At 46.9% G+C, this 25,277-nt stretch overlaps 1 protein-coding gene across 1 annotated transcript in view; it reads left to right on the top strand.

Moving 5' to 3' along the window:
- Positions 1–25,277, top strand: part of CCDC69 (coiled-coil domain containing 69) — a 48,205-nt gene that overhangs the window by 5,956 nt on the left and 16,972 nt on the right. The window contains exons 2-3 of the mRNA XM_027970425.2: positions 5,899–6,137; positions 21,975–22,044. Of these exons, the coding sequence (XP_027826226.2) occupies positions 5,899–6,137; positions 21,975–22,044 (309 nt within the window). The remainder of the gene's footprint in view (positions 1–5,898; positions 6,138–21,974; positions 22,045–25,277) is intronic.

Here is a 25,277-nt window from a genome sequence, read left to right as displayed (position 1 = left end):
AGAGAAGGGTTTGCTACTGTTCATTACTAGCAGCCTGCAGACCCTAGAAACCACTTAAAGAGGTGATACATATTAATAATTTTCCCTGGACTCCCTTGGCGATGCTCTGTACCCTCCTACTCTGCATCACCAAAGAAGCCCCTTGAGGTCCCTTGCGGAACTCCATCCAAACTTCATTAAACAGAGAAAGCAGTAAGAAATGATGATTGCTGTTGTTTAGTTACAAAGTCATGTCCAGTCATTTGCAACCCCGTGGACTGTAGCCCTTCAGGCTCCTTTGCCCATAGGATTTCCCAGGGAAGAATACTGGAATGGGTTGCCATTTCCTTCTCCAAGCTATCTTCCCATCCCAGGGGTCGAACTTGCTTCTCTTGCATTGGCAGGCAGATTCTTTACCACTGAACCACCAAGGAAGCCCCTGAACAATGACTGGGGCGTGAAATCATTCTTGGTTTAAAGGAAGTGGTAAAGTGAATCTTGTTGCCTCTCCCAAGGCAGCCCCAAGTCCCAAACCACTGGTCTTCTGGGAAAATAGGCAGGGATGGCTTCTTGCTAATTATCATTACTCAGGCTCACTTCTCCTTACCAAGGACCTCCCCATTAATTCAGTTCAACCCAACTCAATATGATTAATGTAGCAATTTGATTCCCCAGAGAGATGACCCACCACAACCACTGGAGCAATCAGGTTCAAATTTTAGTGTGAAAATTCCTGACTCAGCCCTGCAGGGCCTGACTGAATAGATGGCAAAAGGATCCAGATGATTCTGTAGCACACGAATCTGCCCACGCCTTGAGAAACACTCCAATGGAAGCCTAAGAATTCAATAATTTTAGGACCCCTCTCATTTATTTCTCTTACATATATTTCCAAGAGGAAGCTGTCAAAATTAACATTTCTGTCAAGAGTCTGGCAAATCCAGGATACCTTTTCAGCAGGTCCTCCTGTTCTGCCCCTCGAACTGAAGCTGGGGTGCATGCAGTATCTCCAAGAGTAAATTATCCTAATTAAATTAAATATAACAAACTTTAATTAGTGATTTATGAACTGATTAGAAATGGCATTCTACTGCAGAATCTCAGTGGCAGTAGCTTAAACAAATATTCTATTTATTCTATTATATGATAATATTAGAAAGGGGCTGATCAAAGCTGGTCTTGAGGCCGCATTAATTAAGAGATCAAGGCTCCTTCCACCTTTTTGCTCAGGGTTATAAAATGGCTTCTGTAATTCAGCCATCATGTCTGTATTCCAAGCAGGAAAAGCAGGGGCAAGGAAAGGGGAGTCCTGCTCCCAGCTGAGTCATTCTTCTATTACACGTTTTCCTGGAAGCTCCAACCAGTAGTGTCCTCTTACGTATCACTGACTAGCTGAGTAAGTAGCATGTTTTCCCAGCATACCGCTGACCCAGAGAATATCAGGATTCCGTCACTAAGGAAGGAGGAAGAATGGAAGTTGAGTAAGGTGACTAGAAGTCTCTGCCATGACCTACTAAGGACCAGGGAGTGTGAGGAGGGAGGAGGCAGAGCTGTGTAACCTGTAGTCCATTAGGGAGGACTCACAAAGCACACAAACAGGAGAGCTCAAGGACAGGAGCTGTAGGGCTTTGGGAAGAAGAGGGGATTTGAGCTGCTTCCTTATGTGCAGGTAGAATGATAACCACACAGACAGATGGTGAAGAAAGTCACTTCCAGCAGACAACATGTTTGGGAAACTACCGGGCCCAGTCAAAACCCACACAGAGAAAACTTTCAGGGCTAGAATGTGGCTAGCGATCACTGCATTGAGAGGTACTTAACCCAGTATCCACACACAGCCGCACTGTGTGTGGGCTGCAGGGAGCCCTGAGCTTCCTGAAATTCTAGGCAAAACTTTTTATGTGTGAGTATATTGTAATTTTCATATGAAAAATGTTCAAGATAATTCCCATATCGGTCTTTCCAGTCTTTCCCCAAAATTGTTCACCCCATTCTCAGCTTTTGTTCCTTTATACCAACTTAGTCACCAACACATTCCACCTTCCCCAGCTCCCCAGCCTCCACATTTATCCTGACTTGACCCATGCTCTTCATCCTCCCCCTTTTTTCCTCTCTCTTTTTTATTTTTTAAATTATGGAAGTATGACAACACATTTACAGGAGATATAGAAAATACAGAACAGAGTTATTTATAGTTCCACTGTATATTACAGTTATTTTTAAGCAGATAAATTCAGATTTTTAGTTAGAGTTTCGATATCAAACTCCCAAAAATTAATAGAATGAATATACAGAAAAGTAGAAGGATATAGTAGACCTGAAAAGCACTATGAACCAATTCATCATAATTAAGAATTATACACTTTTCACACAATGGTAGGATACAAATTCTATTCATGTTCCCAAAGGCTATAAGCTGATCCTCCCTCTTGTAATTACTCCTTCTTGCTTCTCCTCTTCCCCCTAGATATGGAAAATAGGTAATCACTGGAAGTATTTTAACATAGACTTCACAGACACAGTCAGAAGGGTAATTACAGAAGAGAAATTATTAAAAAAGATTTATCTGAGTTGCAAACAACGAAAGCAAAGCATCAAATTCCATCTCAACCTGAGACTCTAGGATTCCTTTTGCCACGAATGCCCTTTGGCTTTTGTGTTTCTCCAGGAAATCCTCCTTCCCCATCCCCATCCACCACGGTCTCTTATCTCCTTTTAATTCTAACTCTGCCCACGTGGATTATGCAACTTTACTTTTGCTTTATAACCTGTTTTTATATTTTCCATCTTTTACTATGTATAGGTCTAATATCAAGAAAATAGGTTATAACTAATTCAAGACAAAACCTGAGTCTTCTCTATGCCTTGCCATGGGGTGACTGACCATTCCAGGGTACCTAGTAGTGAGGAGTCTCCTGGGTAGTGGGACTCGGAGTGCTACAAGTGGGAAATCCTGAGCAGACCAAGATGAGTTCGTCACCCTACTTGCCCAAGAAATGGGCACATCATAGTATTTGCTTGTTGATTGCTGTCTATGACAGACATCTCTGCTGTTCACCAGTATTTCTGGTTCTCCTCTCCCTCGGGGCACACATTACACGTTTCCATCCCCTTGAAGTTACCCATGGCCGTGTGGCTTGCTTTAGCCAATAAAATGTGAGTGGACTTGTGTGTCGCTCCTGAGTGGAAAGATTTCAGGCCCCAGGCACCACTCTCCATATACTGCCTTCTGGAAAACCATGCAGCCATGGTGTTGGGATGGCTGCATCTTGGGATGCTGTCGAATGTCTCTGTGAAGCAGAGCCCTCAGCCTCCGCATACTGGCTTCACATGGTATGAGCAAAGCTTCACTTCACGCATGATAAGTTGCTGAAACTTGTATGTTTTTCATCACGGCAGCAAAACCTAAACCTAACCTGACTGGCTCAACAACTTCTAAAAATCTCATTAGCAGCTTATTCAAACTCAAATTCCTAAAGGAAAAAAAAAATACTTAGGGCTTCTTTCTCAAGCGGAAACTTCAAAGCATGTAGCCAAAAAGCTGGTTGTGTGAAAGTAGGAAATCTGAACCTGGTCTCCCAAGCAGTTTAAAGAAGCTGGAGGCAAGAGCTCCTGAGAACAGAGGCTTCAGAAGCAGAATTTGCCTTCTGGTTCCTAACCCCCTCCCCGCCCCCAGCCCAAGTTATTGATTTCAACTCCTGATATTAAAATTGGAGATCCATTTTAGAAAGCTCAGTTGTTTGATGTTCAGATGGGAAACTCTCCCAAAGGAGAAACAAGAGGCTCAGGACCACACAGGGCATTGCTAGTTATGATGTCCGTACACATTTTTGACCCTGTTGGCCCTTTACATGGTTTTTCTACCTAGTTTGTTCACAACCATTGTCTATTTCTTTGGGATTTCACATATTTATACTTACCACTTGCTGGTGGAAAACTAGTCTCAATCTCATGCCTGGGTTCAAAAACATAGTTTTTAGAAAACTTTTTCTTATCACAATAAACGTTTTCATTATAGTAAGTGCGTACTCATTTTTTTAAATGTAAGAATATGAGTAATCAGAATCTCATCCTCATCTAGAGGTAACCACTATTAACACTTTTTTATATATATATATATATATGTATTTATTTGTTTTTGGCTGCTCTGGGTCTTAGTTGCTGCCTACGGGCTTTCTCTAGTTGCGGTGAGCAGGCTTCTCTTTGCAGTGGATTCTCTTGTTGCAGAGTGGGGCTTTAGGGTTTGCAGTGTTCAGTGGTTGCTGTGTGTGGGCTCAATAGTCTCGACTCGCCGGCTTAGTTGCCTCTGACATGTGGAATCTTTGACCAGGAATCGAAGCGTGTCCCCTGCATTGACACTAGACCACCACAGAAGTCCAACTTTTTTTTTTTAATAAGAATGAATTTTTTACATTGTATGACATTTTAAAACTTTATCCTTATCAGAATGCTAGCAGGTTACATGATATTCTATCTTCATGGATATATCATAATTTATTAACCAAGCTCCTTTTCTTGGATATTTAGATTGTTCTAGTCTATTGCTTGTTTGTTGGTTTGGATTTTTAGTAAATCTTGAGCATTGCTTCACCGTCACTGATAATTTAATAGACACTCTTTCCTCATTACTTGTTCAGCATGTTGTGCAGCAGTGGTTCTCACAGGAGCATGGCTCAGAATCACCGGGAGGGCCTGGGAACCTAGAGGTTGCTGAGCCCCATCTCGAGTTCAGGATATGTAGGTCTGGGTGGGGTCTGAGCTTTTGTATTTCTTTTTGTAAATATTTATTTCTATTTATTTATTTAGCTGCAGTCAGCTGCAGCACACAGGATCTTTAGTCGCAGCATGCAAACTCTTAGTTTTGGCACTGTGGGATCTAGTTCCCTGAACAGGGATCAAACCAGAGCCTCCTGCATTGGGAGCGTGGAGTCTTAGCCACTGGACCACTGGGAAGTCCCGAGCACTTGTGTTTCTCACCAGATCTCTGGTAGTGCTGATGCTGTCGACTTGGGGGCAACACTTTGTGAATCACCGTCTTCCATTATTCTTCTTTCCAAGGACCTGATATAACCTGTGTCCTCAGTTTCCTTTCTTGGAACCTACTGTGATTGGTCTACTCTGGAGGGGAAGTTCTTTTGGGGTCTCACGTTCTTTTTCCATTCCTGACCATAAGTCCCTTTCATCAGTACATCTTTCCAAGTGTCTCTGGGCTGTGTATCATTTTCTAACATACACACTCACACTGACTTTCAAAGTTTCCCTGCATTGCCACTCCCAGAAACCTCAGCTAATAACAAAGCAAAGGTAAACAAAAGTTCTTTTTCCTAGTTTCTGACATTGTATGTCCCTTATTCTCCCTGCATCTGCCTATCTACCTCACAGAGTTGTTGTGATTGGTAACCTCTATTCAAAATGGATACAGTAGAATATTACAGATGAGTGTGAGCTGGAAAGAGTTATGGACCCAGAGTGAAAGATCATTACAATTAATTTTCACATTATTATGTATTTGTAGGGAAATGGCTGAAAGCTTAGGTTCTGGAGTTAGAACTGGTTTTTATCTGGGCTTTGGTTCTGACTAGCTAGGTGAGTGTAAGCAGATCACATAGCTGAGCCTCGTTTTCCTCACGTGTAAAGAGGAGGAACTAATAATACCTCTGTGGCAAGGAGATGGCAAGAAATAGAAATAATATGTGCAAGGAAGCCAGGACAGAAACAACTTTTGATAAACGATAGCTGTTGTGTTTACTAAATAGTTGCTTTAATTTTTTTCCTAGCCTTTTCTCTGCTGCGAGTCTGGAAAGAAATCCATTGTTCATTGGGACCTTTTCGGCCCTGACCCGAGTTTTCTGTCATTTACTAAGCTTCTGATCACCTGTATTAGGCGGCAGCGCAGCGAGCCCCACGGCCTTCCCTGAGGCCCTGCTTTTCGGGTATTTACGGCACACGGCCGCCCCAGCTCCGGCTCAAGTCTGCGCTTCCAGGTTCAGTTTCAGGGTCTCGCCGGCTGCCCCGGCCGGCGGGCGCCAAGCGGGCAGCAGGGCTTGGATAGCAGGGTTCTCTGGGGGCCCCAGAGTTGGGAGGCAGAGTCCGGGAGCCCCCGGCGGAGGATGGGCTGCGGACACAGCAGACTGAGCTGCTGCAAACCCCCCAAAAAGGTAAAGGGCGCCGGCGGAGAAGTTTGCCTTCGGAAAGGAAGGCGGGTGCGGAGCCGCTCCGCCGCTGGGGACCCAGGGCGCCCCGAGGGTACTGGGGATGCCGGGCGGTGAACACTTAGAGGCCGGCAGGCAGGGAGACGAGTAAGGCTCGGCCGGGCGGCTCTCTCTCCCTGACCCAGGGCTGAGCCACGCGGGGCAGCCGAGTTTACAAACACAGCCCCAGGGCCGGGACAGGCACCTGATCCCAGCTGGCGGAGGTGGGACTGTCTAGCAGCGGCTGCAGCGGGTGCCCTTTTCCGCTGGTCAGGCGCTGCTCGCTGTGTGGCCATGGACGAGTGACTTGACCTCTCTGGGCCTTTGGCATTCCTGCCCTTAAGAGGCAGATTCTCTCTAGGGCCGCTACTTGCGCGGCAGAATGGCCCACAGATTTACATCATCGGCATCACCTAGGACTTGCAGAATCTCGGGCTGTGTTCCCGACGTGCTAAAATAGAACTTGTCTTTTAATAAGATGCCCAGGTGACTACAATATGCTTTAAAGTTTGAGAAGCGCTGGCCTAGAGCCTCTTCAGGCCCTAGAGCCGGTGCATGTGGGCTGTCCTCAGGGGAGCTGGGAGGGGCCAACCAGGGAGGAGATTTGCGGCCTCCTGCTGCCCTTCCCTCCCTTCCTGTCGCTCCCTCAAGGGGCCTCCGAGCTGGGTTAGGGCCCAGGAGACACTACTCGAGTTTCTGGCAGTGGGACCAGCTGCCCTTTGGGTTCTGACAAGCCCGGAAGGTCAGAGCCTGGAGCCAGAGGACAACCTGAGGCAGAGAGAGGGAAGGGCAGACCCTCAAGTAGAGTCCTGAGCCTTCTTCCTACTACTGCCTACCCTCCAGTCAGGTAGGAAGAGGTGGTCCTAGGAACTTGATGATCAGTCCCCCGAGGCCCCGAGAGGCCCCACATTGTGACACTCGTCAGTCATTTTTCACTGAACTTGAGCCTCTGCTGCTTTGCTTGCGCCTAAGCCCAAGCTTTTCTGCCTGTTGAGCATGCAGTACTGTCCCGAACCTGAATGAGTCTATTTCTGCTCTGTGCCTAGTCCAGGGAAAAGGACTGTTGTCCCAAGTACAGCGCCTTCCCCCTTATCCTTGCTCCTCCTTAATTCCCAGTTCAAAATACCTCATGGAGCTCTGACTCAGTCTTCCTGGCTCCAAGAGGGAAACTGAGGCTTGCCTCCATCCGTGGAAGCAGAAGTCTGGCTGATGGGATGATGAACAGATAAACCTGAGACCTGCCTGAGACTTATAACAAAGCTGGTGATCGATTCTCAGTGTTAATCCTGGCTGTGCCACAAACATGCCCGTAGTGCTCTCTGTGCCTCAGTTTCTCCCTCTATATGGACAGGGAGGGCTTTGAGCAGGATGATTTCTAGGAGTCAGAGAGCCTGTGTTCTCTGCACCTGTGTTAACCACTCAGCTTGCAAAGTCCACCAAGGGTGAATTCCATCTATTTGGTGGCGGGAAGAGACTGGAGTAGCCCTGTTCCAGGCCTTGACTCTTCCGTAGTCTGGGAAAGGAGCCCACAGTGAGCAAGGATTCCCCTGCCTGTCTGAGAGCCTTGCCAGCTGTCCCTGTCCATCCCTGGCACAGCCTGAACTGGACCTCCTGTCCCAAACTGTGAAGGAAGGGCAAGTACAGTCAGCAGAGACTAGCCCAGTGGGAAAGACCTTGGGTACCACCTGTGCTGATGCACGCAACATTCAGCTGGGAGGTTAAAGCCTGGAGAGTGAAGGGTCTTGACTGAGGTCAGAGAACAGCTTAGAGCAGAACCCAAATTCCCAGTCCCCAAGCCCAGTGTCCTTTGTCTCTGCCCCTACTCAGTGCTTCCAGTGGCTTCTTATTGATTCCAAAGCCCTTTGGCATTAAAGCCTTTGCCCTGTTGCCTCAGAGCTGCTTGGGTTGCCTTTCTGCCCCGGCAGTGCCAGGCTCATGCCCCTGAGTGGCAGGATTTATAAGCTGATTTTGTTTAAAGTTCATGCTAGTTTCCATCCCTCTGTGCTCTGCCCCTGCCTGGTTTCTTATCCAGGTGCCAAACCCTAAAAGGCCTGAACGTCCAAGCTCACCTCCAGCAGGTTGTCAGCCCCCTAGGAGAGAGGGAACCTCTGAGGATGGGATGTAAAAAACTGAGCTCAGACCCCAGGAGGCTCAGGTCACGATAACAATGACTCACTCTGAGTGGCAGTTTACAGAGTACTTTCACATCCTGCCGACCTCACTAAAGCCCAGGCTGAGCTGTAGGGTCTTCTCCACTTTATAAATGAGGAGACTGAGGGTCAGGGAGGAGTGATGTCATTCACTAGGTTGGTGGCCAAACCATGCAGTGGAGCCTGGTTTTTCTGCGTGCCCCCCACCCCCTCACCCCGTTGGTACTTATTGCCTTCCACAGAGCCCAGAGATGGTGCCTCCTAAATATCTGAGTGTGAATGAGGGCCACATCAGAGCTGGACTAGAAGTTAACCCAGAGTGCAGCAGTAGTATCTCATCTAGCCTTGAGAGACACAGGACGGCTTCCTGGGTGAGGGCTGGGCATGCCTTGGCTGGGTGATGAAGGTTTGGTAGGAATGACCCAGTTGAGGCAGAGAGGACAGCCTGAGTGGAGGCTGAGCCAAAGAAGCAGAGTGATGGTGCTGGTTGCAGAGAGTGGGAATGGCCAGCTGTGAGGAATGAGGCCAGGGCTTTCAGGGGGGACTTCCCCTGGCTAGGGATAGGGGCTTGACCACTAGGACTTTTCAAGGTCCCTCCCAGGGGCCAGGCCCTAAGGGTTTGCTGAGTCGTGTGGCTGGCAGTGCCAGTAGCCTTAGCTGACCAGCTGTCCTAGACCCCACTGAGAGGCCTGACCTGGGGGCAAGTGTTACTGGGACTTTTGGTGACAAGTTGAAATCCTGGTGAAAAAATGAGTGGAGATCCCTAGCAGGCTGGGTGTAGATACTGAAGAATCATCTGCATAATGTGGTCCTTCCTAAACCCTTTTGACAAAGACTATGGCTGTTGCGGCCACATCAGGAGGATGTAGGAGAAGGCCAGGCAGAAGGGGCGGGGCCAAGGAAACAAGCCCTCCGTGGACTTGCCTATAGGATGACATGGGGGTTTTTAGGCCCCTTCCATCCCCAAAAAGTTACCAGCCCCATCTGGGCCCAGGTAGGGAGGGAACCCTAGTGCCTCATGGTCAACCCTCTGAGTGTGCTCGTGTGACCCAGGGTTCAGAGCTTTGGCTCTGGCCCCCATGCCACAGCCCTGAGCACCACATCTAAGACCTGGGCTCAGTACTGCTCCAGAGCGGGGCCTCTGGCAACAGATTCTCTGGGGTCAGTATCTCTTCATGAGTGCTTCCAGGTAGCAGGCCAGGTGAAAGAGGCAGAGATACAAAGTGAAAGACATGGAAGTTTGGCATGGGCACAACTAATTCTAAACCAAAACCATAGACACTAAGGGCTGGGGCCTTAGAACTGAGTCCACATATTCATTTATTGGACATCCCTGGTGGCTCAGTGGTAAAGAATGCCTGCCAGTGCAGGAGAAGCAAGTGCAATCCCTGGGTCAGGAAGATCCCCTGGAGGAGGAAATGGCAACCCGCTCCAGTATTCTTGCCTGAAAAATCCCGTGGACAGAGGAGCCTGGGGGCCTACGGTCCATAGGATTGCCAAGAGTTGGACACAACTGAGCGACTGAGCACATTCATTTATTAACTCTGCTGTCCAGACTCTGGGCCAGGTGCCCATCGTGGACCATTAAGTGACCCTGGAAGGAATTTGGGTTTTTCATGCCTCAATTTCCTCATCTGTAAAATAGACGTGATGTAGCTCCTGAGTCATAGGGTTCTGAGATTAGGTGAAAGAATGCGTGTGATAGAGTCCCTGATACACTGACTGGTTAGCAGGGGATGTAGGTGAGGGACATCACCACCTGGACTGCACCCAAGGAAAGCAAACAGGGATGCTGGAGAAGGGGGCCATGAATGTACTTGGAAGGCCATTTGGGGTTTCGAAGATAAAGTTTGGAGCCTGGCCACTGCCTTCCAGCCTCTGAAGTGTTGTCAAGCGGCATGGAGTGCAACCTGGTTCTCTGTTGGCCCCAGAATGCAGATTGTGGCCAGTGAGGGGAAGCTAAGGGGAGCCAGAATCTACTTCTCACCAGGAAGAAGGGTAGTGAGTTCCCCATCCTGGAGGAGTTCAAGCAGAGGTCAGATGTGATTGTGACAGAAATAGAAGGGGGGAGGAATAGAAGAGGTGTTGCAAACCTCGGACTAGGAAATACTAAGATTCCACTCGACACCTAATTACTGTGATTATTCATAATGTTTGAGGCATAATTTAAAATTTGGTAAAATATAAAGAACTTTTAAAATAGCTTTTAATCCCGCCATGAAGAGATCACCTCTGTGTACACTTCAGTGTCATTTTTCTTCTGTTTTCCTCACTAGTATGCTATATGTGACTGTGACTATTTTTGCAGAATTAAGGATATATTTTAAATGATTGTATTCTATTAACAGTTATTGGGGTGACTAAAAAGTTTGTAACATCTTACAGAGAAACCTGAACAAACTTTTTGACCAACCCTATACTTAATATTTTGCTGGGGGCAGTCTCGCATGTTAAAAGTCTGTGGAAATGTGATTTTTAATGGCCATCTAAGGTTCTGTGGATGTTCTGTGGCTTTTTTAACCAGTTTAGACACTTGGTTATTTACACTCTCCACTCCTACCCTTGTTATTCATGAGCATCCTTGTGTTTTCATTCCTAATCCTGGGAGAGTGTGCCTTTTTGTTGGAGGGAAGAGGTGGGGGGAGGGAAGGCCTCCAGAGAAGAGATGGCATCTTGGCTGGGTTCTGAAGGTGCGTGGGGGCCAAACACTTGTGTCAGGGTGACTGGGGTACATAAGATGCAGGGTCCCTGACACCTGATCCATAGGAGAAGGGCAAACTGGACTTTTTAACTCATTTTGGACAGAGGGTCTGTGAAAGGAAATGGCCTTTGCCAGGCACTGAGCCCCCTGTCCCAAACACTGTGGGGACACTGGTGTGTATGTGGCTTCTGAGCTAATGGGTTTTGCCCAGCTCAGTTCAGTTGCTCAGTCGTGTCCGACTCTTTGCGACCCCATGGACTGCAGCATGCCAGGCCTCCCTGTCCATCACCAACTCCTGGAGCTTACTCAAACTCACGTCCATTGAGTTGGTGATGCCATCCAACCATCTCATCCTCTGTCGCCCCCTTCTTCTCTCACCTTCAATCTTTCCCAGCATCAGGGTATTTTCCAGTGAGTCAGCTCTTTACATCAGGTGGCCAAAGTATTGCAGTTTCAGCTTCAGCATCAGTCCTTCCAATGAATATTCAGGACTGATCTCCCTTAGGATGGACTTGTTGGATCTCCTTGCAGTCCAAGCAACTCTCAAGAGTCTTCTCCAACACCACAGTTCCAGAAGCATCGACTCTTCAGTGCTCAGCTTTCTTTATAGTCCAACTCTCACATCCATACATGACTACTGGAAAAATCATAGCTTTGACAAGATGGACCTTTGTTGGCAAAGTAATGTCTCCACTTTGTAATATGCTGTCTAGGTTGGTTATAGCTTTTCTTCCAAGGAGCAAGCGTCTTTCAATTTCATGGTTGCAGTCACCATCTGCAGTGACTTTGGAGCCCTCAAAAATAGAGTCTGTCACTGTTTCCACTGTTTCCCTATCTATTTGCTTAGAAGCGATGGGACCAGATGCCATGATTTTTTGTGTAGCTTCAGTAATTTAGACCTTTATGTAGGTATGAAGTGAAGTGAAAGTCACTCAGTCGTGTCCAACTCTTTGCTACCCCGTGGGCTATACAGTCCATGGAATTCTCCAGGCTAGAATACTGGAGTGGGTAGACTTTCCCTTCTCCAGCAGATCTTCCCAGCGCAGGAATTGAACCCAGGTCTCCCTCATTGTAGGCAGATTCTTTACCAGCTGAGCCACCAGGGAAGCCCTGGTTTTTGTCCAACCCACAATATAATGTCCTCTCATCCCGCTTAAAGTCAATACAAGCTTCCATACATATGTACTGTGACACATTTAGGTTTCACAGAAGGACCAACCAGGACTCCACTGAAGGCAGAGAGAAAGAGCAAGAGAAAATGAGAAAATCCATCCATCTTTAGCGTAGATAGATATAAATCTATCCATCACCTGCAGACAAGCCATCCGACTTCTCTCACCAGGTAAATGTGGATCCCTAAAAATCATTTATCTTGTGTCACTTTATTTTCAAGACTGAATCTTCTAGAACATCTAGGCCAAACGCCTCATAATACATCCATCCCACACATCCCACGTCCCATGCTTTCTCCCCAGATAAGCAATGTACAGACTGACCTAGTTCCAATTCTCCTTCCTCCCCAGGAGTGAAGTTCTTTTTCAGAGTGTACAACGAACTTTGTCATTCCTCCTCCGTCCCATGCAACTCTGCCCCCTGCCCCCGCCTTGAGGAAACAGCTGTGACATCAGAAAAGTTACCTGTAATGGGCTAAATAGTGTCCCCCCAAACTCATGTACACCCAGGACCTGTGAGTATGACCTTACTAGAAACAGGGCTTTTGCAGATATAATCCATCAAGATTACATCTGGGGGATGGTGGGCTTCAGTCCAAGGGCTGATGTCCTTGTGAGAGGAAGGGAATGTGGACAGAGAAGCACGGGGAGAAGGCCCCGTGCTGCCAGAAGCAGAGATGGTGGTGATGCGTCTGCAAGCCAGGGAACGCCAAGGGTTGCTGCGACCACCAGAAGCTAGGAAGGACGGATGGAGCAGAAACTCCCTCAGAGCCTCCAGACTGACCCAATCCACCTGACACCTTGACTCTGGACGTCTCGCCTCCAGAACTGGAAGAGAAGAAATTTCTGTTGTTTCAAGTCACCAGCTGCTTGGTAATATGTTACAGCAGCCCTAGATGTATATGTTTTATTGATTCCCCACCCTCTCTCACCCCCCTGTGACCTGGCCACCAGTTAAAATGGGCAGGGGGGACCCAGCGCCTCTTCTTTGGCAGCAAAGTAGGGAGCACGGCACACAAGGAGGTGCTTGGGCACGGCCCCAGTGCTTTCGGACCAGCTGCAGCATCTGCAGAGGAAAGAATACTGGGCCGGAGGTCAAGAGTGGGTCCTGGTCCTTCCTGGTTCACTAACTTGCCGTGTGATCGCTACTCAGGCCTTGACCTCCCCACCTGTAAAATGACCCCTTGGCTGCTTTTAGGTTCCAGGAGAGGTATTGATTCTGTCTGCTGTTCATTTCTTTGTACACGAGTCAAACTTGAATACACCGTTGTTTTAAAAATTCTAAGAACTTAGGCAAAACTGCAGCTCCCCCTCCTTGAGCACAAGAATTCTAGTCTTTTCTCCAGAGATGATGACTGCCTGCCCCTGGTGTGTGCTTTTCTAGGTAGTTTTTCCTGTGCATGTTTGTACAGTAGAAATCGTTTATTTTGCTATTGATATTCTACCAAATGACTTTCCACCTTTGTTGGTAAATACTTACTTTGCTTTTTTAAACAGATGAGTGGCCTTGCATAGTGTCATGTATTGATACGTTAGTGTGTGGAGCCAATGCCCCGTTGTAGATGTGAGGCTGGTTTCCAGTGTTCCCCTGTTCTAAGTGGCCCTGCCCCAAGCACCCTGCAGGGGCCATCGTCCTCACTAATAGGTGCCTCTCTCTCTGCTGGCAGTTCTGAGGCAGGGCGCTTGCTGCCTGTACTTTGCATGGTGGCTGCTGGGCTATGTCCTCCTCTTCTCTAGGCACTCCAGTCCCCCCTTTTACAGCTTCCCCACAGGGGCTGCTCAAGAACAGAGGGTGGTCTGAAGGGTTCAGGGCACTCCCCCCGCGGGCCCTCCTGAGCAAGTACCCCTCCTGCCTTGTCCTGCAGAGAAGCCCTCTGCACGAGGGGGCTGGCCGCTGAGTGTGTGCAGCCACCAGCCCTGCTGTGCTGGGAACCAGCAAGCGTGACAGGACTGATAGAGGGTGAGGTGTCAGAATGACCTCACTCTGCCGCTTCTCTTGCGTCCGTAGCATATCAAGGCCAGAAGGGCCACGATGTATCCCATTGCCCAACTCCATGCTCGAGAGAGGAAGACACAGAAGCCCAGAGAGGGGCGAGTGCTCCCCCAAGGTCACACAGCAAGCAAGTAGCAAGCCAGGGCCCTGACTCTGGACTCACACTGCGGGGTTTGCCACTGGGTTGGCGAGACAGGCGGATATCCGGCCATGTGTCTGCATCCTCAGCCTGTCTCTTCTCCCATGGTGGCTACTAACACCACTTTCTGTCCTGCTCCTTCAGGGTCCTTCTCCCTCATCGGCTGACCCAAATGCCAGAAATGCTGCTGAGTGCTTCTGCCAGCTCTGGCCCCTCTCAGGAGATCAGAGCAGGCAGACCCATGCGAGGCTGATACAGGACAGGAGAAGGTGGGCTGTAGGGAGGAAGGAAGGGCTATCGGAAAACCTTCCCTAGGCCTCAGCCTCTCATCTGTGCAGGAGGGGCTGGGCCCTGCGCTCACTCTCTGGCGTGGGCGGTCTCAGCAGGTGCTTGGGGGGAAGTGGTTCTGTCCTCCCCTGAGACCTTTCATCACCTGGTCAGATAGGAGGGATAGAGACCACATCCGCCCCTGACTCGGGGTGTTCTGGAGGCATTGCAGGTGTTCGGAGAATAAGCAGGACCTCCTGACACAGCCGGGAAGAACCTGCGGTTGCTCCTGCCTTTCACTGGGCTGTGTGGTCACGTTGGTGTGTCCCCAGGCAGGTACTGGGTAATGCTTGACACTGTGATGTGTAAAATGAACAAGTCAAAGTCAATCTTTAGTTGTCTTGGCTGCGTGAAAATGAAATCACGTTCAGGCATTGCTTGATAAAATACTTCTGCCCATCTTAGAGATGCGGAAGCTGAGGCCAGTGATTGTGGTATTCTTACCTCTGAGCCTCTGTAGTCTGGGTGTGAAGGCTAACATTTCTCAACAGCTCTGAACATTTAGGCCCCACCTTTCCTCCACCCCAGGCCCTGGAGGGAGCCCCTTGGGTCTCCGCCCCACCTCCTTCCTGCCTCTACCCTCAGCCAATGGGCTCTGCCTGTGGTTGTTCAGATCGAAACCAGTTGTGCCGGGGCCCCACCCATGCCTGAGTCCTGACAGCGGAAAGGCAGCTCTGATGTTGCAAAGGAGTGTGATCTGAGTCCTTGAGGCTCAGAATTCCCTAAATGTTGGACTGCTTGGATCAATCTGGCGTATGCACGAAGGAAGGGGAAGGGCTCCGCCTTGAGTCTGGACTCCCAGGAGGCTCTGATCCTGCTTTGTGGCCCCTCTGACAGGCCCTGCCGACTCCACCTCTGGGCCTCAGTTTTTCCATCTGGAAATAGAAGGTGGGGATTGGATAAGCTGTTTCCAGGGTCCCTTCCAACCCTATCTTCTGGGTCCCAGTAAGCCTTCCACAGCCAAGGAGGGTGTGACAGAACTACATGGCCAAGGGAATCCAGGTCTGCAGTTTATGGGGACAGTGGAGGAGCTTGGTGAACTCTCAAGGGTCCTTTGATTACGAAATTCTCTAAGCTAGTCAGGGATAATGAGGCCATAAATCACACCACTCAATCAGAAACACACAATGCCTGAAGGGCCATGAAAAGGATGGCATGATGGTTCCTAAAGCAAGGTGAGACCCAGTGTCTTCAGGAAAGGCTATGCCATCCTCAGGGTTCGACTTCCATCCTGGTAGAATCCCGGAGGTAGAGAATAGCTGGGCAGCTTCTATCCAAGTTGCTTCTGCCTTCCTCAGTCTTTCATGGTGAAAGAAATTCCCAGCTCAAGTTTAAGGGAAGTTGAGGAGTCTATCCCTGACGCTTTAGTATAAGACTATGAAAATTCACCCTGAATTCAACTTGAATAATACTCAACAGAGCCCACTGAGATGCTGTTACTATTGGTGGGTTTTTCATACCACCTGCACTAGCTAAACACTTTGTTTAACAGAGATATTTACTTCTTAAATGTCAAGGATATCTTACAGAAATGGATTGTTGGAGTTGATTGTTGGAGTTTAGGGGCCTCTGAGATCAGTCAGTCCAACCTGCAAAATGAAGTTTGCTTCTTGCATGCTACCAGTGATGGAGAGCTCACTACCACCAGCCCACTCCACCCTCCAAGACAGCAGCCTATCTCTGGGACCATTCTGAGATCCTTCAAGTTGCACTAAAACTTCTTGAAACTTCTAGTCCTTGGTCATCATCCTGTCCTCTGAGGTTGTGGACCACACACTAGTAGCCTTCACATCATGGTGGTTCTGCAGAGATTTGAAGCCAGAGTCCAGAGTCTTTGTTTTTCACATTTTTTACTTTTCAAGGCTGATCAACCTTTACTAGTCCCTCCTGTTAATTTACCTTCCAAAATGCAAGCAAATTTGAGGGGCTCTTGCCAGGACCAGTCCAAGCTTGCTGCTCTCCCCGCTACTCTGCTGTCCTTTTGCTCTGCCTGGATTCTGTGTTTGAAACCATGTTCTGCCACAGACCAGAATTACCTCCGGTTGACCCCAGAACAGGGCTCTGGTCTGCTTGAGAGCAAGGAGCTGGGCCCCAGAACTGTGCACGGTCCCAAGATGAAGAGGCCCTGTTTCCAGCCCTCCTGGTAAAAGGGCTACCCTGGAGCCCATAAGGAGTGAGGAGAACCTCTGTTCCAACCCTGACCCATCAAAGAGGGTCCAGAGAGGGGACAGCACTTCCCTAAATTCACACAGTGAAGCTGAGACTTGGGTGTGCTGGCCTTCCCCCTCCTCCCAGGTCCATTCTGTGCTGCAGGCAACCACCTCATAGTGTTCTTCTCCCAAGTTTCCATTGACACAGGAAGCCTCCAGCCCTCTTCCAGAGCTCAGCTGTATGACCCTCCCAGCCTGAGGCCTGCCCCACTCTGCTTTTGGACGGGGAAATTCCTGTGGCCCCCTCCCAGCTGCCGTCCTTGCCCACTGTAGAGTGAACTCTGCTCCTGACCTCTGAGGAGAAAGCAGCCCAGGCCCTGCCATGGGAATTTCCCAGGCAGTAGTTGCTTATTGATTCCTGCTCAGTTCTGGGCTATGTGCCTTCAGGAGCCTCCGGATCACCTGGATGCAGTGGTAGATCGGAGCTTCCCAGACCACACATACAGCCTCCGTCCAGAACTGGGCCTGGGAGCTGTGTTAAGCAAGTGCTTCAGGTGGTCCTGAAACAGGAGACCTTCTATTAGGCCTCAAAATCCCTAGAAATACTGTCTGGGCATCACAACAGTTATCAAATCCAAAGTCAATTTCAAAATTGGTCCCTGTCCTCAAGGAGCCCCCTTGGATTAACAGGAGAAGCACGGGTAACTGGGGAACTAATCGCATGGGCGTTTGAACAGGCTGCTGATAGGAACTAACTCAGCCCTGGGGAGAGACCAAGTAGAAATTATATATGAGCTGGGCCTGGAAGCCTGAGAAATTATCGACCATATGTCATGCTGGGATGGTCTAGAGCAACTTGGGATGGTGTTGAACTCATGGTGTGCATGTTGGGGCCAGGAGTACAGTAGGTTGTTTTTGGTTTGGTTTTGGCCTAGCAAATTGATCAACATTAAAAAAAAAAAGACACTAGTCCATGTTGGCAGAGTTGCAGTAAAACTGGCCTTCTGTATGCTACTAGTGGGCTAGTTAATCGGTAGAGCCTTTCTGAAGTGTAGAGACAATAACTTTAGATGTGTAAAAGTCTTACAATCATTATGTTCCCTAAGGCATGATTTGAAAATTTAAAAATGAAAATAATGTAAATATTCAACAGTGGAAAGTGAAAGTATAAGTCACTCAGTTGTGTCCAACTCTTGGCAACCCCACAGACTCCACAGGCTCCTCTGTCCATGGGATTCTCCAGGCAAGAATACTGGATTGGGTTGCCATGCCCTTCTCCAGGGGATCTTCCCTACTCAGGGATCAAACCCAGGTCTCCTACATTGCAGACAGATTCTTTATTGTCTGAGCCACCAGGGAAGTCCATTCAACAGTGGATTACTGATTAAATGATTAAGTTCATCTATAAGATATCATACTGAAGTCATTAAAATTAATTACAAAATATTTAATGCCATGTAGTAAATGCTTCTATTTGAAAAAATGAGATGTAAGGGAATATATATAAATTCCAAAAGTGAATAAATGTGTATTCTTTATTACCACTATATTTGGAAAAAGATGTTTACCAATATTTAAATGTTATAGAGAGAACAGTAGCATGAGGACTATTATAATGAGTCTTTTTAAAAAAATTATTTAAAAAATACTGATTTTATTTTTCAAATAGTTATTTATTCAGTGGAGTTGGGCCCTAGGTGTGGCCTGTGGAATCACTGTGGGGCTTGAGCTCTCCAGCTTGGGTGTCCCACATCCCTCACATTGCAGGGACCTGGACCCCCAGGGATGTCCTAAGATGAGTCTTGAGTGCCTTGATTCTGGGTGGTCATCCTGGGGGCAGAGGTGCTGTCAGGATCTGGAGACTCAAGCCCAAGGTTATGTCTTGCCGAAGGTCTGGAAGCTGTTAGTGGAGAAGAGTTTTTCACCTTCCATGGTGGTTGTTTGGGAGAAGTTTCTCATGAGCCTTATGATCTTATTTCAGGCAACCTGAGGCCAATGATAGCCTAAGCGGCCTAACACAGCACTGTGGTCTTTATCCTGCCACGCTTTTTCAGATATAAAGTGGTAAAAATCATCATGCCGTGTTTGAGCTGTTAGAATTATGGAGTTATAAGTGCTTTATCTCAGCTAATCCTTAAAATAACCTTGTGAGGAAATCAAGGCTTGGAGAGGCAATGTGTTAAATTTAGGGTTTGAATCCAGATCTGGGTGATTTTAGAATCCAAGAGTTGTTTCTTTCTCTTTTCCTTTGCTGTGTTGTGTGGCATGTGGGATCTTAGTTCTCCAACAAGGGATGAAACCCATGCCTCCTGCATTGGAAGCATGGAGTCTTAACCACTGGGCTGCCAGGGAAGTCCCTAGAATCCCTGAGTTCTTAACAATACTGTTCTGGTCTCTACTCTTCTGAGACCTGGTTCTCATGTTGATTTTGACACCCAGGCCGCATAGGACTGTGTCTTACCTCCCTGAGCTCCAGTGTCCTCCTTCGTAATAACCCTTATCTCTCAGTGCAGTTGAAAAGAGCTAAGATCAGACACTCGGGGTATGAACACCGTTGGCATTGTTGAGTGAAAGTAAGAACGCCTCACACCTCCACTTCCTCCACAAAGGAGAAAGCGGGAGCCCAGAGGAGGGTAGAGATTTGTCCAAGTTTGTAGAAGAGCTGGAACTGGAATTCTGGAAATCTCACTCCCATTAAAACATTGACCAGATTAAGTGTAACCAGGAGTGGCAACAGGGACAAGACAATCCACCGTTGGTGTTTGTCTGCCTCCTTCCTCCAGCCCAGGGGGAGAGGCTGGCTCCTGTCATTACCCCAGAGTCCTGTGTTGACAGCTTGTTCCTGGGCCAGGCACCCCCTCTCCCCTGTGTGGGAAGGGACGAGACTTCACAGGGTGGGTGGAGGAGGGTGGCTGGATTGCCAGCCACTGAGCAGATCCTGGGGACCAGGACCTGGGGGAGAGAGACACTGTTTCTTGCTCAGTGTGCCAGGCTCAGTTTGCACCAGGCTCTGTGGTGGAAACTGTGGGGCAGGAGCAGAAGGTTCTAGAAGCCTTCCCCTCTCATCCATCCCCAACCAGAACTATGCTTTCCAGCAGCATTTCATTCATTCTCGACTTCAGGAAATTGTTAATAATTTTTATTCTATTAATCACTTAATCTATTATCACAGTAAAAAGTAAAGGTTTTCTTTTACAGTGGTAATTCACAATTGAACACTTTCATGGGTTTTTCATGAGCTGACTTATTTAAGTGTTTTCTAAAATGAGGCTTGGGTGGTGTTGGAGAAGACTCTTGAGAGTCCCTTGGACTGCAAAGAGATCCAACCAGTCCATTCTGAAGAAGATCAGCCCTGGGATTTCTTTTGGAAGGAATGATGCTAAAGCTGAAACTCCAGTACTTTGGCCACCTCATGCGAAGAGTTGACTCATTGGAAAAGACTCTGATGCTGGGAAGGATTGGGGGCAGGAGGAGAAGGGGATGACAGAGGATGAGATGGCTGGATGGCGTCACTGACTCAATGGATGTGAGTCTGAGTGAACTCTGGGAGTTGGTGATGGACAGGGAGGCCTGGCGTGCTATGATTCATGGGGTCGCAAAGAGTCAGACACGACTGAGCAACTGAACTGAACTGAACTGAAAATGAGGCTTAGACTATCTTTTTTTAAAATAAGAAAACTTTTTTGAGGTACAATTGAAAAATAACATACTATTTCAGATGTACAACTGAATGATTCAATATTTGTGCACACTGTGAAATGATCACAGTAAGTCTAGCTAACATTTTAGAACATTTTGAAAAGTATACAAAACGGCTTAAATTTTTTTCTACCCCACATCTTGGTCCAGTGACCAGTGCTAGACTTTGACCAACTTTTCACCTCTCTGGGGTGAAAATTAAAGATATTCATTGTGTGTAACTTTGAGTAAGATGTTATTTCTCCTTTCCTGAAAGAACTATCTCGAGCTTTCCTTAGTATATTTTGCAAGGTTTAAATTTCTTCTATTTTATGAAATGATAGTGGTAGTCTGCAAATTATTTTTTCAGCATTCTTGCTTGTCAACCCATACCAAATCTCCTATTTGAAAATATTATTTATGAAAACCAAAATCTTAGAGCCATTGACACTGTTTTGTGGTATAGAAAACCCTTCTGGGACTTCCCCGGGTGGCCAGTGGCTAAGACTCTGCATTCCCAGTGCAGGGGGCCCAGGTTTAATCGCTGGTCAGAGAGCTAGATCCCACATGCCACAGCTAAGAGTTCACATGCCACAATTAAAGATCCTGTGTGCTATAACTAAGACCCAGCACAGTCAAGTAAATAAATATTAAATAAACAAATATTTCTACAAGTTATTGTAGAAAGCCCTTTTGCATCAGTTCTCTCCTCTGATTCAACCTCCACTGGCCAAGGTTAGTTAAAGTGCTTACTAGGTATGGGTCAAATACTTGATTCTGCCAGATGTCCCCTGATCTGCCTTGATGGAATCCTCTTTTGCCTCAGCCTTCTCATTTTTAAGTTGGGGGACGTACATATTTCCCGGGCTCTTCTGAAGATTAGCTGAGATAGTGCCTGGTATGACCTGGCTGCAGTATTTCACCTCCAACTGTCACGTTATATACTGCCACCTCCATATAGTTGGAGAAACAGCCCTTCTAGCAGAGAAGAAACAGTAAAACCATGGCTTGAAGTTTGATGCTCTGCCTTCAATACAGGGAACTTGCTGAAAGTTGTGGTAGCCAAGGGCCCCGAGGAGGAAGGGGAATTGTCTCTAAACTGGGGGTTGGGAAGTTTTAAGACACTTAAAGGCCGTAACTGGGATGAGGGGAATAGCATAAGGTGTGGCCAAGTCCATGGAGAAGGAAGATAAGGGCAGGGAGGAGCCCATGGTTGGTAGCCGAGCCAAAGTACAAGAATCTAAGGAGACATCAACCAGCATCAAGCTCCCCGCTGAGGGTTTCCCTGGCCAAGATGAAATCCTATCTGAGAACCCCTTCCCCACAGAGCGGATGCTGCCTTGAGACTGTGAGGAAGAAAGCCTAAGGGAACTGGGCATAGTGCAGGGGTTGGCACAACTGGAATTCCTATCTTGCCTTTGGAAGAATTACCATAGCATCTACCCTCACATTAACCTCCTACCTTCATCCTCACTGTTATCTCATTTCTTCCAGAGGCGCCAAAGACCAGATCAGCCTCCCAAACCAGAGCCTCAGGAACTGGGTCCCCTCAATGGTGACACAGGTGAGTAGTCCACCCTATAAATGCCCTCTCTGACATCTGTGAGGCTTCCTATTTTATAATCAACAAACATGATATGGCTATTTAATTATCTCCTGAGATTTTAGTTAGGTTACTTTAACAGGAGTATCATTTCTAAAATCAGGGAGGTGATAGTTCTTCCCTGATCCTGGCTATTGCTACCACACCTGGAGTGCTGAGTTTATTTCTGAAAAGCACATTTTCAGAGAAATCTGGAAGAAAATGGAGAGAGTACAGTGGAGAAGAATCAGGCTGATGAGGAATCTGGAAGTCATGTCCTTTACAGAACAGGTAAAGAAACAGAAGATGTTGTGATAAAATACAACAGTTCTCTCCAAGTGACTGAAGTGCCCTCACAGAGAAGAAAGAGGAGCCTTGTTCAGTGTGACCCAGAGATCAGTACCAGGGCCTGAACATAGCCAAAACACACTGGCAGAATTCAGTTCACTCTCAAAGGAGTTTTCTTTGTCTGGTTGATGGTTTAAAATCATCAGAGCTACTGATAGAATGAGCTCTCCATCTCTGAAAGTGTTTAATTACCACCTGGAGACTATCAGGATATTGTAGACGAAGTGAAAGTACCAGATAAGCAACTGGGTCAGAATTTAGATGTTCTCCAATCTGACTATACATAAGAATTACCTGGGGTGGATTTTCAAAAATACCAATTCTGAGGCCCCACCACAGACCAACTAAATTAGGATCTCTAGGAGTGGGGCTGAAGACTACACATTGTTAGTTAGATAGCTAGTTCAGTCACTTAGTCATGTCCAGTTCTTTGTGAGCCCATGGACTGCAGCATGCCAGACTTCCTTGCCCATCACAAAGTCCTGGAGCCTACTTAAACTCATGTCCATCACGTCGGTAATGCCATCCAACTATCTCATCCTCTGTTATCCCCTTCTCCTCCTGCCTTCAATCTTTCCCAACGTCAGGGTCTTTTCCAATATGTCAATTCTTTCATCAGATTGCTGAAGTATTATGGTTTCAGCCTCAACATCAGTCCTTCCAATGAATATTTAGGACTGATTTCCCTTAGGATGGACTGGTTGGATCTCCTTGCTGTCCAAGGGACTCTCAAGAGTCTTCTCCAATACCACAGTTCAAAAGCATCAATTCTTCAGCGCTCAGCTCTTTATGGTCCAACTCTCACATCCATACATGACTACTGGGAAAACAATAGCCTTGACTAGATGGACCTTTGTTGGCAAAGTAATGTCTCTGCTTTTTAATATGCTGTCTAGGTTGGTCATAACTTTCCTTCCAAGGAGTAAACATCTTTTAATTTCATGGCTGAAATCACTATCTGCAGTGATTTTGAAGTCCCCCAAAGTAAAGTCTGCCACTGTTTCCCCATCTATTTGCCATGAAGCGATGGGACCAGATGCCATGATCTTAGTTTTCTGAATGGTGAGCTTTAAGCCAACTTTTTCACTCTCCTCTTTCACTTTCATCAAGAGGCTCTTGAGTTCTTCACTTTCTGCCATAAGTGTAGTGTCATCTGCATATCTGAGGTTATTGATATTTCTCCCGGCAATCTTGATTCCAGCTTGTGCTTCTTCCAGCCCAGCGTTTCTCATGATGTACTCTGCATATAAGTTAAATAAGCAGGGTGACAATATACAGCCTTGATGTACTCCTTTTCCTATTTGGAACCAGTCTATTGTTCCATGTCCAGTTATAATTGTTGCTTCCTGACCTGCATACAGATTTCTCAAGAGGCAGGTCAGGTGGTCTCGTATTCCCATCTCTTTCAGAATTTTCCACAGTTTATTGTGATCCACACAGTCAAAGGCTTTGGCATAGTCAATAAAGCAGAAATAGATGTTTTTCTGGAACTCTCTTGCTTTTTCCATGATCCAACAGACATTGGTGATTTGATCTCTGGTTCCTCTGCCTTTTCTAAATCCAGCTTGAACATCTGGAAGTTCACAGTTTATGTATTGTTGAAGCCTGGCTTGGAGAATTTTGAGCATTACTTTACTAGCATGTGAAATGAGTGCAATCGTGCGGTAGTTTGAGCATTCTTTGCCATTGCGTTCCTTTGGGATTGGAATGAACACTGACCTTTTCCAGTCCTGTGGCCACTGCTGAGTTTTCCAAATTTGCTGGCATATTGAGTGCAGCACTTTCACAGCATCATCTTTTAGGATTTGAAATAGCTCAACTCGAATTCCATCCTCTCCCCTAGCTTTGTTCATAGTGATGCTTCCTAAGGCCCACTTGACTTCACATTCCAGGATGTCTGGCTCTAGGTAAGTGATCACACTATCGTGATTATCTGGTTCGTGAAGATCTTTTTTGTATAGTTCTTCTGTGTATTTTTGCCACTTCTTTTTAATATCTTCTGCTTCAGTTAGGTCCATACCATTTCTGTCCTTTATCGAGCCCATCTTTGCGTGAAATGTTCCCTTGGTATCTCTTATTTTCTTGAAGAGATCTCTAGTCTTTCCCATTCTATTGTTTTCTTCTATTTCTTTGCGCTAATCACTGAGGAAGGCTTTCCTATCTCTCCTTGCTATTCTTTGGAACCCTGTATTCAAATGGGTGTATCTTTCCATTTCTCCTTTGCTTTTCACTTCTCTTCTTTTCACAGCTATTTTATTTGTAAAGCCTCCTCAGACAGCCATTTTGCTTTTTTGTATTTCTTTTTCTTGGGGATGGTCTTGATCCCTGTCTCCTGTACAATGTCACAAACCTCCGTCCATAGTTCATCAGGCACTCTGTCTATCAGATCTAGTCCCTTAAATCTATTTCTCATTTCCACTGTATAATCATAAGGGATTTGATATGGGTCATACCTGAATGGTCTACTGGTTTTCCTTACTTTCTTCAATTTCTGTCTGAATTTGGCAATAAGGAGTTCATGATCTGAGCCACAGTCTGCATTGTTAATGATGGTAAGTCCCTGTAATAAATAGCACCCACACACATAAATTGGGACCAGTTTGGTACTGCTGACCAACATTTGAGATCTTGAGCGAAATGGTTTATGAGAGCCTGGAACTACAAGATCACGACCTCTGCCTCCTCTCACCCCCCCTCCCCCAGACCCAGGGCTCTTATCTGATGGACTGACCACAGCCTCTTTCTTCACACTTCTCATTATACCTTGTAACCAACCTGGCCTATGAAATTCTGTAATAATATTATTACTAGCAGTAATATATAATATTATATATATATTTAATATTATATTATATTGCATGTTATAT

This window comes from Ovis aries, chromosome 5 (genome assembly GCF_016772045.2).
Source record: "Ovis aries strain OAR_USU_Benz2616 breed Rambouillet chromosome 5, ARS-UI_Ramb_v3.0, whole genome shotgun sequence".
Taxonomy (NCBI): Eukaryota; Metazoa; Chordata; class Mammalia; order Artiodactyla; family Bovidae; genus Ovis; species Ovis aries.
The sequence above is the reverse complement of the archived record's forward strand: the minus strand, read 5'-3'. Positions and strand labels throughout refer to the sequence as shown.